Below are 19,641 nucleotides of genomic sequence, written 5' to 3'. Positions count from 1 at the left end.
ATGTAAACTATCAAGTGAATATCACTCTATAGCAACTGCAAAGTAACAGAATGGCACTGCTCAAATATAATCAAATGCTTTTGTCCAGAATTGCCTTTGCAACAAGTATAAGTCACAAGTGAAAAGTCACACAACTATTTCTCAATTACTATGTCTTGTGTCTTCTCAAAGACTATTTTTTCTCAAAGACTGTTAATCTTAATTACTTATATCATGCAACAGAGTTCATTCTGAGCTTTTGTAATTTCCCAAAGTTTCTGAATGCTAGGAAAGCAAGACACACAGTAGCTCCACGCTCTCGGTTTTTCTTTATAAAGGGGGAAAAATACACAACACATAAGCTTATAAATTAAAATTTAATTTCATATAGGGCTAAAAGGAATACCATCATGTGGAAAAGGCTGACTCAGAGAGATGAAGCTACTTTAGAAAGTGGTGAGAAAATCCTCTCTAAGGAGGCGCATCAGAGCCAGACTTGGATGGCTAATGTGGCTGTTCATTCATTATACATAACAATACTTACTGAGCACTGGTGTGTCAGACATTGTCTTCAAGGAGAAGGAAACAGATCCATAAACAAACAACCAAATACAAAAGGGCCTTTAATGGAAGGGTTTAGAGATACTGGCACATAAAGGACAGTGCTACACATATGCTACAGACTCAGAAGCAATTACTGAGGGGGATGCTGAAGACTTTTGGAACAATGAAAGCATTATTTGGTGTAAATAATGGAATGTTCTGCAAAATCACTCCTGATTTTACCATTACAAGATAAATAAGCTTTCTCCCACATATACATATAAAAGATTAACAAATTACATTTAATCTCCCAGGAATTAAAGGCCACAAACAGAGAGGGAGTACTGTTTATACGCGCTCACACCACATATGTGCGTGTGGGGGGCGGTCCCTAAAGTAGGAACAGGTGCTAAGTCCTGTTGTGTTTTCTTTAAGTGTCAATAAAACCCAGTTAACTAGGCCAAAGTCAAAGGCTACTCCCCCCACGGACCAGGTCCACCTGTCAGGTTTCCATGGCCAGAGCCTGCCCTCCCATCCCCCATAAGCAGTCCCTCCAACAGAAGCCTGCTGTCCCACAGGGGAAGGCAGCGAGCACAGACAGCTGGACACATACTCCTCACGCAGCAGACGGGGAATGCTCAGTCTGAGATTACACCTTTGTCAGCGAGCAGCAGCCCCAGTGCTTCCCAGAGCCCTGGGGATCAAGCTGTTCGCGCTCCAAATGCACTCACTGTCTCACTGGGCTTTTGAAAACAAATTCAAAGGCAGAAAGTCAAAAGGAGCAAAGATCACAACAAACTTCTAATTTTGTACCTTTCCTGAGGTGAATCAGCCTTCTAGGCTAATTATCTTAGCTCAGTGCTATGCTTTTGAGACAGGCAGATAGAGGTTGATATTAGAACTTCGAACTCAGCAGGACGGCAGAGCCCACTGAAATCTAACACCCATACTTAAAAGAAGGGACCGGGCAATGAGTTGAAAAGGGTTATTTAAGTCAGGTGGGGACTTACTATTTAAGTGTGGGATACAAACATGGGTCTTCTACCTGCCAGGTTCTACTTCCCCTCCCTTACACCATGCTGACCCCACAGCCACATGGGAGAATAGCAAAGGGGACACTTTCTCGCTGCTCACCTCAGGTGACACGACACTGGCCACCAAGATGCACGTGCATAAGCACACACAAGTGTAAGCACACATAAGTGTGAACACACACATAAGTATGAATTCACAAGAGATGTGACTGTCAATTTCTTTCACATAGAAAAGGACTGGTGCTTTGCAAAGACAAGTACACAACGGTACTCAAAACTGTAAATGTGTGATGAATATATTCGTGTCAAAATGAAGGCCTCCTTCAGCTAGTGGTGAAGCAGAGAACAGATTATTGTAACGGATGTGCGCCATTACTGTGGAAACCAAATCCGCTCCCGTGATGCTGGAATGAACCTTCTTTCCTGGGAACCCAAGGCCCACGGGTAGAACATCTGAGAGGGCTCCAGGATCTCCAGGCAAGAAAGGGCACTGCGGCCTCCTGGAATGCGCAGGACTGGTTCTCCACCTCCTGGCGCACACTCACTGCTCTGGGGGACTCCGTGTCTCCCACTGTCAGTCTAAAGGAATGAAAGCTGCAATCTCTAAAATTTCCTTCCATAAAAACATCCTTTTGTTAAAAATCTCATTACTCTCAAAATCTAACCCTGTATCTAAAAATGCCAAGCTGTCTCCTAGCTGCCTATAATAGATGGTAAGACAAGCCAAGGATTTCTATTTTGAGCCTGAAAGTTATCTCCTTAGACAGCAGAGGGATCTGGTGCAGGTGCAGGGGTGGGAGTAGCAGGGCCTAGTTCTAGTGGACAGGACAGAGAAGACACATTCAGATGTCCACTGTCACGCTAGGAAACCTCTCTATGTCTTCACAAATAGCTCAAAGCTCAGTGAGAGGAGGGAAATTCTGTTATGTCTAGTCTGGCCACCCCTGCAATGCTGGTTTGCCAAATCCCAGCATTTGTATTTTCTTTTTCAAACCAAAGCAATCTTGTCAGTGCTCAGTCCCTTTTGCTAAAACCTACTCTGCTCTCTCAGGGAATGTATTTCTCTAACTTATGCAGTCAGGTCATCAACACTGAAATGACAGGAAAGAGTGTGTAGTTTTATCAGCAGTAACAACAAGTTCACCTCAGTTCATTTTTAGAGTGGTATTGTCATCGGTGTGAATTTGCAAGATGGATGAGAGAGAAGTACACGTGTACTCAATTAATCAAGTGATATATAGTTAAGGAAGCCCCCCTTTTTATATAAGAAACGTGGTAGTCACTGGTGAGCCCTCAAGGAGTTTGAGAATATAAGTCCCAATCCTGATCGCTCATGAGGGCAGAAGCAAGACCATCCAGCCAGACATGCAAATTTGTGTGGAAGAGCCATGCCGGCAGGTTAGTTGAGAAATGCTCACTCCAAAAGAGACATGTTTGGGTCCGTTATGTAGCTCAATGGCACCAAGCCTGTCTCTCAACAATCATAAATGAATCTTTACTGTAAACAACATAGAGGTATGTATTTAACCTTCTCTCCTGACAGAAGCAAGAGGAGAAAGATACACCTCTTTCCCCTCAATCTTTGTCCATTTAACTTTTCCTTTATGTCAAATCCTCAACTAAATCTTAGCCCTTCAGTGGTTTGATGTACTATTTTTCACAATGTGGTTAAGACACCTAAGGCATTTTTCACAAAAGCTACACACCAAATAATACGAATGGCTCAGCAATCAGAAGTCTGCAGACAGCCAGGCCCTACTGCACCACTGTGAACCCTTCCCTTGATCCAACCCAGAACCTTGGAGACCAGAATTTGGTTCACTGTAAAGCTTGAAAGAACTTTCTTCCAAAGCATCTTCTGAAGGCTGAGGTTGCCTTCTTAGGCTCATGGGCAGCTGCCAAATGAGTCAACTTCAAGCATGAGTTCAGGATGGTAATAAGATGAAGGTACCACTCAGGAAAGCAGTTTCTAGTCAGGCAAGAGTTCTGCCTTCCACCTTAGAAGAGTCTATAGACGCCTATGCTCAAATAATGTGCATTTTACAAATGGATTTCAGGAGCACATTCACATGTATCTCAAAGGGAGAAGTACGATAAGGCATTTTCTTTTGTGTAAGATTAAATTTGAGATGAGATTTTTTTCTCCTGGCTTTGCTTTTTAATGTTTTTCATCAACACAGGCCTGCTGTCCTGCATATCTCCTGAAAAACACATACAGGAACAAGTGTTCCCAGTAGTGGTGGCTGACAAGCTGTGCTAAAGGTAAAGGTCAAACAGATGCGGGAAGTGACCAAGCACACTTGATAAAATGCCACACGGCCTAATCTGTTTTCAAGGCTAATGGCAAAACGTTTGTATGCAGCTCTTGTCACAGGACCCAAGCTGTCCGGCTCCCTGTCATTTATGTTTAGGAAGGCAGTTGTTTCTCAATTAGATCACCGTGACAGTGCGGATTAAGAACTACAGTACTTTCAATTATCTTGATTTGTGGGGAAACAAAGGCAAACTGAAGTTCCAAATTCGTCAAATGCCCCACTGCAGCTTATACCCAGTACACGCCACAAAATCATAGCACTTTTAAATGGGCAATGATTTTCAGAATCGATTTTTGTTTGTTTGTAACAGCATCATTGGGAATGATTGATCAAATAGGAAAGAGGAAAAGGAAGGAAGGAAAGAAGGAAGAAATAATTAATTTGAGGCTGCCAGACAGATGAATTACCATGCAGCACAGCCGAATGTGATAATCCCTCGTCTTAAATCGGCCATTCTCAAAAGTTATATACCTCACTACGTCACACAGCTCAAGGCAGGGATCCTATTATAAGACCTCAGAAAGGTAATTATTAAGTCTCTGAAAAAAACCTTCAAAAGCATTCTCTTCTTTTTTATGTCCGTTAAAGAGTTTTTACCATGCAGACTAAATTCATTACCATGTAAGTAACCTGCCATAACTTGGGCCTCTATTCTTGTTCAGAGGCCTGCTCTGCAAAGATGAGATTCAAAATATATATTTATTCCTCCTCACTTTACAGAACAAGTATCTCTAATCCAAAATCCAAAACTTTCCTGAAATGCAGACAAAAGTGGAAAATTCCACTCCTGCCTTCATGTGACAGGTTGCACCTAAAGGCAGGTACACTAAAAATACTGCATGAAATTACGTTCCAGTTATGTGCATAAGGTACTTAGGAAACATACGAGTGAATGGGTCGGGTCCCATTCCCAAGATAGGACTTCATATATATATGCAACCCAAACATATGGGATAAGAGACGTTCAACCTCTGTAATGGAGTGGATTTGATTCGAGTGCATTTGAAAAACTGGCTTCCTTCTATACAGAAGAAATAACAGCATATATCAGGGACCTCTTGTACAGATACTGATGGTTCTTTGAATGGTTAGGTTGCCATTTCCTCTGCTAGTCCGAGTGTTTGTGCTAGCCTGAGTCTCTACAAACTCCACTGAAGTAAAGCTTTGTACTGTACCTGCCTCTGGGGGCCCCGAATCACCTTTGACACTTATCTCATTCTATTAGTTCCATGAGGGGGTCACTGTGTTGGGTTTACCCCAGACCAGCCCGTGTTTCTTGTGGTGGTTCATGGAACTGAAAAAATGAGTCAGTGGATACGAACTGCACACAGGAACTGCCAGGACTGGAGGAACAACAGGACCTGTGCTTGAAAGCACTCATACTGGGGTCTGATTATTCATGGGGGAGGAGAGCTTCATGGTGACAGACACTGAAACCTTCTATTTACAAAGCTCTATGTAGTTTTCATAGCACTTGCTTTTAATCGGTTTTAATTCAGACAGTGACCCAAATTTAGATGAAATGACCATAACACAAAGACAGGTGAGGCATCCTGCTTAGGGGCCATTAACCTAGACAGGGACAAGTCACCTGAGACGTCCTCCTCTACCTCCTCCCGCTCCCCTTCCCGTCCCTCACCCTCTTCTCCCCACAGCACTGCTAAGTATCTGCAATGTTCTGTTTCTTTACATGATTTATTTAGAATGTCTGCTCCTCCAGTGTACATCCTGCGAGAGCAGGTCGCGGGCTGTTTTGTCACGTGGGTGATTGCACTGCCTAGAACTTCTGCTCAATGACTGTACTTGGCAGATAGTAGGCGCTCTGAGTACAGCTGCGTGAACAAGGCACTGCAACTAGAATGTCTGGTGTCCGTGCTCTTTCCACCATGGATGTGGGGTGGAAAAGAACATTCGGAAGGGGACGGCTGTCTTGTTGCCAAACACCTTCTGTGGGTAAAGAAGCAAAGACATACCGCCAACTATCCAGAGGCCAAAGCCAAAGACACAGAAGGGCACTGAGCACTTCTCTTCCCTGATGATCTATGAAGGCAAGTGATTCCCAGAGAACTGTAAGACAGGAGCAATACACAGCCTGCCAGACCATTACATATCCCTCCTTTTATCTTCTAGCAATGAAGAAAGGTCAAGGGTGGGGTCACAGAGAGAACTGTAAGTGACAGGTGACAAAAGCTCTCTTCCCTGGATTGTGATCTCTTGTTTTGGAGCTCAAATAGTCTGGCAGTTTCTCAAAAGATTAAACATGGGAGTTACCATATGATACTAAGTCCACTTCTAGGTATCTTCCCCGAAAAAATGAAAATATCTGTCCACAGAAAGACCTGTGCACAAATGTTTATTTATAACAGCCGAAGAGTCTAAACAACTCAAATACCTATCAACCGATGAGTGGACAACTAAAATGTGGTATACCCAGGTAATGAGTATCATCCAGCAGCAAAAAGAAATAAGAGTACTAACACACACTACAACATGAGTGAACCTCATGTTGAAAATGTTAAGCTGAAGCCGGGCGTGATGGCACACCCATGTAATCCCAGTACTCGGGAGGCTGAGGCAGGAGGATCGCTGAGAGACGAGACCAGCCTGGACTACATAGTGAGTTCCAGGTCAGTCTCAACTACATAGTGAGACCCTGTCTCAAAAAAAGGAAAATGTTATGCTAAGTGAAAGAAGTGAATCACAAAGCACCACATCTGACCCGACTGTATTTTATAAAAAATGCTCTAGAAAGGGCAAAGCCTCAGAGGCGGAAATAGATTTCTCTCTGCCTAGATAAGGAAGCACGCCTACGAAGATGCAGAGTTGCTCTTGGTGTGAGGAAAACGTTCTGCACCTAGACAGCAACAGCGGTTGCCCAACTGTGGGTGCAGCGTACGTAGTAACAGTCATTTAATTAAAGACTGTAAATGGGTAGATGTGAGTTACATCTCAGTAAGGCTGCTATCTTAAAAATAAAAACAAAGATAAAAATGGAAGCATCGACCAAATCTTTCTGCAGGCTATAAAGAACCTAACGTGTTTCCCTCGCAGCAGGAACAAGCAACTCTGCCTTGCGACACCTCAGTCGCTGTGGAGGGGACCCTGACTCCCCCGTCTCTGTGTCAGCTGACCCTCATCTCCCCTTTCATCTTTGTGCATCCAGAGGCTTCTGCTGAGCACCGAGTGTTTGGCAGGAGCAATAGCAGCAGTCGAGCACCTGCAGATAAAGGAGAAGCCACCTGTACCATCCAAAGAGCACACTACGCTTGGGGAATCACTCATTCAACCGCAGGGCAGGAAACAGCCCAAGGAGAGTCCTCAGTGGCGTTCTGTTGTGGGTTGCAGGCAGAAAAGAATTTTTTCTGTCTGCGCGGACTGCTGTCCAAGCTGCCAGAAAAGCACACACAGATCTGGTATGTGTATCTCAAAGGCAGGGTGGAGCAGAAAGTACAGAGGCAAAGTCCCAGGAGTCACCAACAGGAAATTGCCAGACACAAAATCCCCGGAGCAAGAAATGGTGCCAGTGTTACCCATACAGTCCGTCTGGCAGTGCCCTCCGTGTTTCCACTGTGTGTATTTGTTTTGAAATAAAGACGGGGCAGGGGAGGAGGGAATGAACACAAGCTGTCACTCAGCATTTCCAGAGTGTTTAATGTTTGCAAAGCTCTCCTGCCCTCGCTTAATCCTGAGCTGCCTGAAATCATAAAGGAATTCAAGATTTCAGCCAAGAACTCTTAAGTGCTTAGCGGATACAAGAACCTAACCCTGGGCCTCTAGGCAGGCACTATTTAAAAAATTAATGCTGTAACGGCAACACTATCAAAAAGTATAACCCAACGTAATAATCATTCTGTGAAGGTGACATGCCATTTGGTGGTTACTGACATCAGCAAGCCCAAGAAGCAGGCTCCTGTTCACAGCCTCCCGATTCACATGGGTCACATGTCCGTGTTTACAGAGCCGGCCGTGGTGTCCCTCTCTCTGAGAGGAGAGCATACTATGGCTGACACAGCATGTAATTAGCAAGAAAACTGGCTTTTTGCAGGCAGGACCTACAGCTCCTGGATCATCATGTGAAGATTAATTAAGATGTATGAAATTAACAGTTTTCATACAACTGTCGAGGGGGCCAACCCTTCCCGAAAGCCTACAGTGTGTGCAGAAGTTCTGTGAGTTTAGGACTTTTCTGACTCAAGAGTGGGGAATCTGAAATGGATGTTTGAATGTCTGTGTTTACATTTAGTACAGCTTGAGAATCCCTAATCCCAAAATCTAAAATCTGAAATGCTCCAAATGTTGAAATTTCATGAGAAAATTATTGACCATATTATATAAAAATTACCTCCAGGCTAGAAGCAAAAGCTTGTATTAGAAATAATCGAGTCTGTGTTCAGAGATGGGACTATTCTCCAAGATATCTCATTATGTACATGCCAGTGTTCCAAAATATTTTTTTAAAAAATAGGTGTGAGAGCCTTGGATTTAGCTCAGTGGCACTGCACCTGCCTCACAAACACAAGGTGCTGAGTTTGATCCCTGTATCAAAAAAAAAAAAAAAAAAAAAAAAGTGTGAAATCCAAAGGTACATTCATTTGTGGGTTCAGTTAAGGTGAGTGACCACATTAGTTTGGGCCTTTGGGAATGTGCACTGGCCAACTGTGAGAGCACTTGGTTCAGTAGAGAGCACACTTAAAATTACTATTTGCACATGGGAAGGGAACCGAAGGAGGGGTAGGTGGAAAGGAAAAGGAGATGAGTATAAAAAGGGAGATTCTGAGTCCCGATAAGGAATGTGATCATCGTATACCACAAACATGTATTAAAACACATATGGGAAGGGGACCAAGAGGTGGAGGGAGTAAGAGGGCTAAAAAGGAAATGAGAAATGTCACGTACATGTACCAGCTCCACAAATAAATGCAATCGCAATGTACCACAGACAGACACCAATAAACATTTTTAAAATTACTAGTAATATATGTCCTATGAGGACAAAGTGGCTTATTCTATGTCACATAAAAACGAAAAGAGAATCTTAAGAATGCCTTTCAAATGAAGAAAAATAAAAAATTAAAAATTTTAAAAATGCACCCATTTTATTTCAGGTCGACATCAATACTCCATTCTTCCCTGCCACATTCCATAGAATAATTAGGAAAGTTTGGCAAAATGCCGCACCAGCTAATGTGGCCATGAAGAACCACCAGAAGATCTGCAGAAGGCCCAAAGCCAAAACGACAGCACATTATTTGTGGCTGCTTTCTTCTTGGGGGACCTGATGATCTGAGAAGATGTCTCAGTGGCTTGGAGCAGCATTTCTGACTGGAATTGGAGGACAGGAATTAGAGCCAATGAGCTGGCTGTAATTTCAGACAACTAGAATAAGACAAAGCATTATGAAGATGAAGACAAATGATCAAAGGTTTAATAAGCAGAAATTAAAAGCTAGACTTGTATAACCCAACAATTCTAAAATGGTAGGCACCTAAAAACAGGTCTTAGAATACATAAAGCAAACAAGTGACATCATTGTAAAGATTAAAATAAAAAAAAAAAAAACAAGAAATAATGGGAGATTTGACACCCTTCTCTCAGGGACAAAAAATAATTGGCTAATTTGAAAAACTGATCACAAAATCAAAATTTAAATGTTCTATGTAGAGTAGCACTCCATGAGGCGTAAATGCCATATCGTCTTCATCCACGCACTTGTTGATGGACATATGGATCGCTCCCAAGATTTAGCTATTATAAGTTGCACTTCTATACACATGGGGATGTTGTATCCATGTCATATGACATCTTTAACTCTTCCAAGAAAATACCTAGAAGGGGAATAGCAGGGTTTGATGGAATTTCTAGTTTTAGCTCTTCAGGAAATCATACCAGTTTCCACAGTGGTCATACTATTTACATGAGTCATGCGTAGAAAAATGGAGGCACCACAAGACCATAATGTTAACTGAAGTAAATCAGACACACAAGCTTCAATATCACATAATTTCTCTTACACGAGAAACCCAAAATATAAATACATTAAAAACAAAATAAAAAACAGGTAACAGGAAACGACATAGATCTTCTGCAAAAGGGAAGGGGACCAAGACATGGAGGGAGTGGGGAGGGACAAGGGGAAGGGGATGAAGAAAAGAATTAAGATGTACTATGTCCATGTACCAACCCCCAATTAGGAATAAAATCATTATGCACTGTAAACAAGAAGCAATACGAATTAAAATTACAAGGAATATAAATGATAGGTAAATGCTTACTGTAAAATTATTTCAGCTTTTTGAGGTATTTGAGATGTTTGAGATTTTTCATAATAAAATGTCGGAAAAATAATTATTAATATCTTCAAAGAAGAAAATAAGGATGACAGAAAGCAAATATCCTGTGTAGAACTTTGTACTCAGTGACTCTCAAATGCACGTTCTTTCTAAGCTCACATTGAAGAGTTACAGAAATTGAACGTATGCTTTTTATTTGCACAATGGGGAAATCTATGTCCAAGGAAACTACATAGTGTACTCCTTTGCTCCCTCGATGAAGAGGTCTGACTGGTTTCCATACCCAAAGGAGTCCCAAAGACAGAAAGGAGCTGCCTGAAGTGCCTTGGTGACTTAGAATCAATGCCTGGTCAGGCCTGAGATGACAAGGATGAAGGCCCCACAGAGCCTTCCCCTTCCTCTCCTGCCCCAAAGGATTGTGATTACACTGAGTTGTGCAGAAGGGAAAACATAATGCAAAACCCTGGCCTTCCACCATAAAAGAAAGGGAAGCAGAGGTCAAAGCTGAGTCTTTTGGGCAACCAGCGGGGTGATTTAGTTTTGTTAGGGCAAACTCTAACTCCTTTCCTCCTGGATTCCTGTCTCCTCCTCCTGCATCATCCTGCCCTAGCATAGGCACCTTCATGGGAGTCTAGATGAAAATTATGTCACTCCATCTTCACAAGCATCTACACAGGAGCCATACCTTGCAAATGCAGTGTCTGCTGCAAAAAACTGCATCTATGAGAAAAAGACTTTTTCTTTCTTTCCCACCTTGTTCTTGTCCCAACTTCTGCAGGAAATAACCAGGCCCTAAAGGTTCTTTGCTTCAACCCTCAACTTCAGTGGCCCAGATAAGCTTTTGTTGCTGTGGGAGCTGGCACTAGAAATGTGGACACATGGGAAGTCTTTTCTTACGGTATAGAGAATTTGGGTTGAAGCTACAAGCCTGGGGTGTGGAGTGCAGACAGGACCTGTGCTTTGCAGACAAACAGTCCTAAGTACAGCACTACTGATCAGTAACAATTTAACTGGAACCACCCCCAAGCCTGACCTAATTAGAAGAAATATTCAAGAAGGGCTTTCTGCTGTAGTTCTGACCTCATTTTCTGAAAGAATCTCATTAACGTTACCAACTCTCTCCCCCAAGCTGGCAACATTTACCACTGAGTAGAAAGAACCAACATTTTCTCCCAGCTACCTACCACCAGCCCAGTGTCCCCAGTATCTCCTGGTGAGCCAGCTCTGTTGCTCACCCTTCTGTATGCAGAGGGTAGGACAAAAACAGCATCCTTCCCACATCCACAGACCTCAACTGAGCACTCCCAGTGGAGTGTTTTGAAATCACTCTCAGTACATACGGTATCACCTGAGTCCTTCCTGGATTTTTAGGAGCACCGCTTCAGGAAGTAGAACATGCTGATGTTTACTCTAAGTGCCTTATTAATAAGTAACCCCACTACTTTTTCTGTGCCTTTGTCTGGCGGAGGGCCAGCCGCACTTACCCTCATACATCTCCAGGATGTGAACTGTGTCACCAATCTGCAAGGAGAGTTCCACATCTTGAGAAGCATTGTAGTTATAGATCACTGCAAATGAGGAAGAAAGGGTGAAATTAGGAAGCGTGAGACTTTAACGGCACATGTGGGGGGGATACTGAAGGATCTCTTCAACAAACAACCCTCTGTGAAATGACTTCTTGGGAATCACCCGTGGTGAAGGAGAGAGAGGAGCCCCATTCCCACCATCCAACAAACACCGATGGATCGCCCACTGTGCACCACAGATGATACTAGAGACTGCTCAGAGAGTGACAAGAGCACAGAGGAGGCGTGATCCTTGTTCTGAGAGAACCTAACAGTTGGGGGGTAGGAAAGACGTTAATTATATAATCACAGAAATAACTTTAATTACAATAGGATAAGCATTAGGAAAGGAAAACCCAGTATACTAACCTTACAATCTATTGGTTTCCCTGACAGTATTTAGTGGCCAAAAGGCCACAAGAGAGTGTCATCTACTCTCCAGGAACAGGCTGGTGCAGGGATGACACCCTGCCCTGCCCTAAACACCCTGGGGAGTGGGGCTGCCCCAGCACCTCTGATGGAGGCAAACTCAGCCCCCACGGACTGCAATGCCTGGTCCAGGTTGTTCAAAACAACTCAGCCAACAAGGAAGGTGTCAAGTCAACATTGCGGCAGGCTGGCGCTTTGCATAGCCATTTTGCTAAAAATCGTGTGTGACTAATAAGCACAAGAAAGATAATGTTATTAGTCACCGGGGACATGTAAATTAAAACCACAATCAGATACTACTTCACACCCACAAGAAGGGCTGCGATCTTTTAAAAAAAAAAAAAAAAGTCATTTGGCAAGTGTGAGGGGAAATTAGAACTATGTGCTGGCGAGAATGCAAAATGACAGCCCCTTTGGAAACCAGTCTGGGGGCTGCTGAAACATAAACTGACCACACAACCCAGCAAATCTACAACCAGGTATCCGCAGAGAGAAAGAAAACCGTATGTCTATTAAAAAAATACCTTATCTGAATGCTCATAGCTGTTGTAGGACTTAATTAAAACATAACAAAAAACCCTGCCAAAAGATACTCACATCAGATCCCTGGGAGCTGTGTGTTTTATCTTATAAGGCAAAAGAGGTGGCTAAGAATCTGAGAAGTGGGGCTGGGGATGTAGCTCAGTGGCTCCACGCCTGCCTGGCAATCACAAGGTCCTGAGTCCGGTCCCTGGTACAGGGGAGGATGGGAGGGTCTGAGAGGAGCACATGCCTATGTGCAACAGGGATGGACTCCAAAAACAGTACGCGAAGTGAAAGAGGCTAGGAGCGAAAGGCCAATTTTATGATTCCGTTCCTTGGACGTGTTCAAGTGCGTTAATCTATTAGTATAGTTATTGGCTGCCTACAGCTGGATGGGAATGGTGATCATTACACAGCTCTGTAAATTTATTTAAAACATCACCGAGTCACATACTTAACATGTATGGATTTTATGGTAGGTAAACCACGCTTCAGTGAAGCTTTATTTTATTCTAAAGCAGATCTTGCCTTCACTGTACTGATGAGCATTCTGGATCCTTCCAGGGAAAAAGCTCTCACCGAGATGCCGCCCATCTGTGCAGGCCCAGCGAGCACGAGGACATTCACTCAATCTATGTGCCTGTCCCAGAGGGGCCTCAGATAAAACCCTACTCGTAGTGAGTGCAGGGGTCCCTGTCATTGCCAGTGCTGGGAGCTTCCTGCTTCTCTGCGGCTTATGCACAGTCTGAGTGGGAGCGAGCACACCTCCAGCCACCTCTTAAGGTCACTCGAAGAGTGGTCTCCTGCAGGCTTGGCACAGAAGGTTGGAAAAATGATGCTGGAACTTATTTACTATGGAGCTTTCGAACGAGCCTATGAATTCAGAATAGAGGTCGGCTGGAGAGGGAAGTTGGGAGAAACTGCACAGAACTCAGGGGTGTGGGCTGTTAGACCCCGTTCACAGGTTAATAGGCTGCAGCTGCTGCTCTTCCTTCCGCTCCAGTTCAACTCCTTCAACTGCCAGTTGTGTTAAAAGTTGTGTCCACCAAGTACATGCCAAGTTTTCTACAGAGAATATAGACTTCACGTCCTCGATGCCCCCTGCAACCCCTACTCGCTAACATCCACTGAGTGGTTCCTTCCAGTAGGCCCTGCAGATGGAAATAGGAAGTAGTGAGGTCAGTGCATCACAATGTGTTGTGTAATGGCCAACTCCAGCTCTTCCTGGTTCTCAGGCACCAGCAGAGTAAGCAGAAGCTCTTAAAGGCAGCACCTTGCACTGGGGGCTCCAAACCAAAACCTACCAAGGGTTGTTGGAAATGTGTGTACACATGCAACACACACCCCAAAGACCAAAGTGTCTCTTTAGAACTATTATTTCTTTCTAGGTCTGAAGTCAAAAGGTGGTCCCAGTCTTAATTATCCGCTCGTGCCTCTACCACTGACCAAATTCCACCTTCCTCTCCAGCCAAGACTTTTATATTCCCTGTAAATTCTATGCTGAACTCACAGCTTAACCACAGCCTGTCTTTTCTCTATAACAATCCAAATCTCACGTTCACAATTCACAAAATGGCTACTGTCTCCTGGTTACTCTGCATGAACTCTTTCTTCTCCAGGTCCCATCATTTACTTTCCTTCCCAGCACAGTCTGGGTTTGAAATCACAGATAACCTTGCGTGCCCGTCTGCCACCAATCAGAAGGTAAACCTCTCGTGGGTAGGGGCCTACTTACTATCACTTTCGTGTCTTTCTCATTACAGGGCACAGACTTAACCGACCGAAGCTATTCCAGATACGAGAACAACTTTTTAAAAGAATATTTTTTAAACAGTATTTTTATTCCTTCTATAAATTCACCCAACAGTTGAGTTATTCACCACTTCTCCCTCAAAGTCACAACACACTTCTGCTTTTGTCCAAAGAGACAGCTGTGGTTTCCCATTGCTCTGAGAAGGGACATCAAAATCGCCTCTCTGGCTGATTCCTGTTTATCAGACAAGAAGAAATACGATTTTCCAACTTAAGCTTTCAAAGAGATTTACCTAGGGAGCACAGCCCTTCAACCATGTATTTCACAAGAGTTGAGAAGACACACACAGTCTATACAATATATCTCACGTCTCTTCACGGAAACACAGACTCCAATCCCTCCTAGCATCATCTTTTCCTTCTGGTCCTTCACTCTAAAACATCTCTGTCACATACATTTCATATTTCCATTGCATTTCATAGTTACATTCATCACAGTAACTGTACAGAGTGGACTCCAGGCCCCTGCAATGTTTGATCAGGAAGCTGGGATTCGATCAGAAGGGTTACACCCAGCTCACAGGCAGCGAGGCTCAGTAAAGCTGGTCCTTTCATCACTGGAGCAGGCTGGTCTGCAATGGCCAGGGTATGCCCTGGAATCCCCTAGAAAGAAAGAGAAGAGCCTGCACTTCGCTCACTGAGTGGGAATCCCAGCCCCAAAACCAGGCTTTATCACACAAGCAGCGATTGGTGATCATACTTTCTGCTAGTCTGCAGCTATTCCAAGAACTGGGATACAATTAATGCACTCTGCAGGCTGTTTTCATCCTATACCAGAGGTAATCATTATGGAGAAAGCCAGAGGAAAGGGACATCAAGGAAAATTTTAAGGTTAAGCAAAACAATTCGAGACTCAGACTTAGGACTTAGGCACTGCGTAACTTTTAGTGAGTTCATCTGGACCTCAGTTTGTTATCAGTAAAACAAAGACTGAACCAGAGGACTCTGAAGCCCTTTTGGCTCTCACCTCCTGATTCATGAGGTGAGGACACAGGCCAGAGAAACACTCTGTGCTGCTTTGAACTGGCAGGCACCACTGCAATCTCTTGTTTTGTCTGAGGAAATTAAACAAGAACAGGGAGTCACTGCACATAAATTGCCTCGCTGGCTGCTATGTGCTAGGTTGGGAAAGGCAAATTGCTGGAATTCTTCCCTAAGCAGCTTACTGTTTATATCAGGAAAGTGTAATTTTGCAGAGCCAAACAGACAAGACAGTATGTCTACAAATGTGAAATTGTTTGCATTTTACCAAATCCGTGACTTGGCTTTTTCTTTTAAACTAGGCTTACACAAAAGGAGAGAGGAAAATCCAACTCAAGTCTTGGGATTATGCAGTAAGAAACCAAGAGAACGGATTTATCCCCCACAAACTGGATCAGTTATGAAGATGAGACATCTATACATGACCAGTAATGAATCTCTAATGAATTAAGTTCCTTCGGAAATCCCCAAATTGCACCCCGTGGAGAATCACTGTAACATTTCATTTTTTTTGTTAGTCATCTGACAGAACGTACAAAAGAAAACTGTGGCAAATGCAGGAGGTCCCAATTTGAGCTGTACACTGTTCAGAATTTGAAAAAGATGATGCACTTACTTTCTCTTTCGTATCTTTCTCTGTCTAGCTTCAGCCTAGTTCTACCAAAAGCAAAGAGGCACGACTCATCTCTGATCTTCACCCTGGCTTTAATGCCACCGTACTCTAGAACGACAGGTGGCTTTTACTGACTTTTGCTCTTTAATTACAATATACAAGGATTACCACATCGTATTCAGCAGTCCGTGTGACATCAACAAGCAATAACCGGTGGCTTATGAGCTGATAACTACTGTTAGGTTCCCAACTGGTCTTTGTGCAATGAGATGAACACTTCTCCTTCTACACACGGGGACATGCGAGGGGCCGGGGCCAGGCCCATTGATTATTTAGAAATTGTCTCTTTAGGATCACGCATTTATGTTTGTGCACTGGGTATTTTCAACTGGATGGGTATTTCTCAGGTATAAATTTAACTCTGGTTTATAAACTGGCTCATGAGTACCAAGTGACTACTGACCAGCCATCTCATTTAAATTCACACGAGATTAAATTTACACAAAACATTTCCAGGAGGAAAGCTGAAACAAGGCAATTTGAAATCACAGAACTAAAAGTCTGTAGTCTTACAAACAAGGGGAGTTTTCTTTTTTCCACAGCTTGCCCATGTAAAGAACGGAGGTCATAGTACATTCTTCGTACGGTTTTGTAGAACCTAAAATGCAGAATTAGAGCAGGACCCCACGACTAACATCTGGCAGGCCCTGAACAAAGGGCATCACCTCCCTCTCTCCCCTTTCCCCTTTTTCCCCTGTCCAGCTTCCCACTTTGAGCTTGGTGCCACTCACACCCCCAAAGACAGAGGATATAATAAGACAGTGGCAGTCACTAGACGTAGAAGTCACTGGATGAAAACTGAATCAGTTGAACGAGTGGGCCTCTGCATAGAGGCTGCAGGACAAAGACATGTGGGTAACCCTGATGGCAGCAAAGCGATTTTATTCCCAGCAGCCAAGCACAGCCCTTACAAACAGCCTGAGTCAGGAGACCTGTTGATATTTTAACCATTTCCTAGCTGCCCCTTCCAAGCCTTTCTACAACAACACGACTGAGGAACCAGGCCACAGCTCTGAACACCTTGATCATGCAGCCAGCATAGCTACCTTCACTGTGGACGTGACACAGAGGTTAGCATTCTGATGTTATCCACACCACTGGCTCTGTTCGTCTCTATTCTTTTCCACTGATCTTTTTCTCGTTAAGCAAAATAGGAGAAGAAAAAGAGGAAAAAATCTGAGGACCAATAAAGCAGAATTTTAATAACCAGTTCAGAACACTGTCTTCTAATCAAAATATATCCTATGTTATTCCTGGTATAGGTTCTTGTTGAGCAAAGATTAAACAGGTCTAAGCTTTTTTTTTTTTTTTTTTGGTCCTGGGGATTGAACCTAGGGCCTCTGCACTTTGCTACATCCCCAACCTTTTTTATTTTTCGAGACAGAATTTTTTTTGTTTTTTGTACCGGGGATTGAACTCGGGTCCTTGCACTTGCAAGGCAGGCCACCGAACCGCTGAGCTAAATCCCCGGCCCGAGACAGAATTTTTCTAAACTGCAAAACTGCCCAGGTTGGGCTCACCCTTTTGGTCCTGCTGGCTCAGTTTCCCAGAGTGTCGGGATTATTGGCATGTGCCACCATGCCAGCCTCAGACCTAAACTGAAAAGAAGACCTAAGATTCTGTTGACTTTCTTGCATTCAGGTTATGGACAGAAATCATCACAAAGGAACAGAAAACCTGGAGATATAAGCTAAAAAACTCGTTGTGGGATCTAGAAAAAGCACTTTCCATTGATAGTGAAAAAATGTCAGCATCTATTTTCTCCATGTGTACATCAATCTGAGTGACAACTCAGCAGTTCACTGGGAAGAAAAGAATACTCCCAACCAGGATACAGAACCCATTAATTTTAAAACACTGGTTGAAGGCTCAGTGTAGGGTGCTTTTCTAGTAGGTGTGAGGCCCTGCATTCAATCCCCAGTACAGACACACACACACACACGGACTAAAATATAAAAAAATCCATGTGAAAATGCAGCACCTTTTTGCCTGGGCCCACTTCCCAGGACCTCTGACCAGACCCCTGAAGCTCGAGGGTCACACTCAGAAGGGTCCTGGACCGCACACCCCATAGTCCCATCCTACCACAGTGCAGAGAGAACCATGCACCTGGCAGGGGAGGAGGAGAGCAGCAGTGGAGGAGAAAGCCAGAAACCTGAGGTCTGGGAAACCACTTGGTCAAATCTTGTTTCATAATCAGAAAGTGGAAGTCCAGGGTGCCAGTGTGTGCACGTGCATGAGCATGTGCTTGCGTGTGTGTGTGTGTGTGTGTGTGTGTGTGTGTGCGTGCGTGTAAAGCTGGAAAGTGACAGACCAAGGGGAAGAAAAATGATAATCACATTACTGTAGATATTCTGTGCAGTTTGGCCAAAATCTACCATCCTGGCTGCTCAAGAAAGTGAGTTAATCTTTTTAGGCTTCAACTTCCTCCTCAATAAAGTGACATTTTGTAAACTGCTATTTTACTTAACAATAATTGATTGTAATACAATGACATGAAGCATAAAAATGAGCAACACGTTTCCCCTCCATTCCACCTCATAATGACCCAAGCCCCCCTTTTGTGTAACACTGCCCGCAAATACACACCTCCGTAAGTATGATTCCAGTGGTTCACAGATTTTACAAGGCATCGAAATCACTGGGAGGTTTGGTAAGCCACGGATTTCTGGGATCTTTCCTTAGGGTTTCTGATACACTAGTTAGGAAAGGGGCCTGAGGGCTGGAACTTGTACCATGGGCCCCAATTCTGCTAACCTTGATGGTTTAGGGACAACACTTGAGACAACCCTCAGCATGCCTGCCTCAGAGCCTCGGAGAAAGCAGGAGCTAACATGGCCCTCATTTTACAGCTGAAGGAACAATCACTGAGAGACTCAGAGGCCCACAGTGTTATGTAACTGTTAATCATACTGGCGCTGGACTCACAGCCTGTGTCCAAATCCCAGCTCTATGTTTATTGATTCTTTTTGAAGGTACTTTAACCTCTTGGTGCCTTAGCCGCCTACCTGTGAAACAGTTGGAGCTGCTGCACTGGATAGGCAGGGATCCTGTGAAAATGAATGGGTAATAAACGTACAGCACGAAGTCCTTACAGGGTGCAGGTTAACTGCCTCTATCACCACCAAGTAAATGACAGCACGGGCAGGCCCAAAACTAGATCTGCAGGTTCACTTTTAATCACTGTTAACAGAAACGCCTTTCTGTTAACCAAAATGACATTGGTGAGTGTCACAGAAACTTTTACACTACTGTCGTAATTTTAGAGATCTGCAGAACTAAAAGACTTTACTGGAAACTCCAGAGCCAGTAAAATGACCCAGAATGAAGGGACCTGCTTAAGACCATACAGCTCATTCCAGAGACAGGTTTGGATGAGCAAGGTGAAACAATTTTCTTAAGGCCAAAATAAGTAAAGTTTATAATAAATCACACTTTACATTCAATTATGTGTGTGTGTGTGTGTGTGTGTGTGTGTGTATGTGTATATATATATAT

At 43.6% G+C, this 19,641-nt stretch overlaps 1 protein-coding gene across 4 annotated transcripts in view; it reads right to left on the bottom strand.

The window, feature by feature from the left end:
- Positions 1-19,641, bottom strand: part of Dock5 (dedicator of cytokinesis 5) — a 182,116-nt gene that overhangs the window by 128,248 nt on the left and 34,227 nt on the right. For all 4 annotated transcript variants that reach the window (XR_004517887.1, XM_033765488.1, XM_010623721.3 and 1 more), the window contains exon 2: positions 11,646-11,729. Coding sequence is in view for 3 of the 4 variants with exons in the window: in XM_033765488.1 (XP_033621379.1) it covers positions 11,646-11,655 (10 nt within the window). In the remaining variant the exon portion in view is untranslated. The remainder of the gene's footprint in view (positions 1-11,645; positions 11,730-19,641) is intronic.

This window comes from Fukomys damarensis, unplaced genomic scaffold (genome assembly GCF_012274545.1).
Source record: "Fukomys damarensis isolate Sample0158 unplaced genomic scaffold, DMR_v1.0_HiC HiC_scaffold_18, whole genome shotgun sequence".
Taxonomy (NCBI): domain Eukaryota; kingdom Metazoa; phylum Chordata; class Mammalia; order Rodentia; family Bathyergidae; genus Fukomys; species Fukomys damarensis.
The sequence above is the reverse complement of the archived record's forward strand: the minus strand, read 5'-3'. Positions and strand labels throughout refer to the sequence as shown.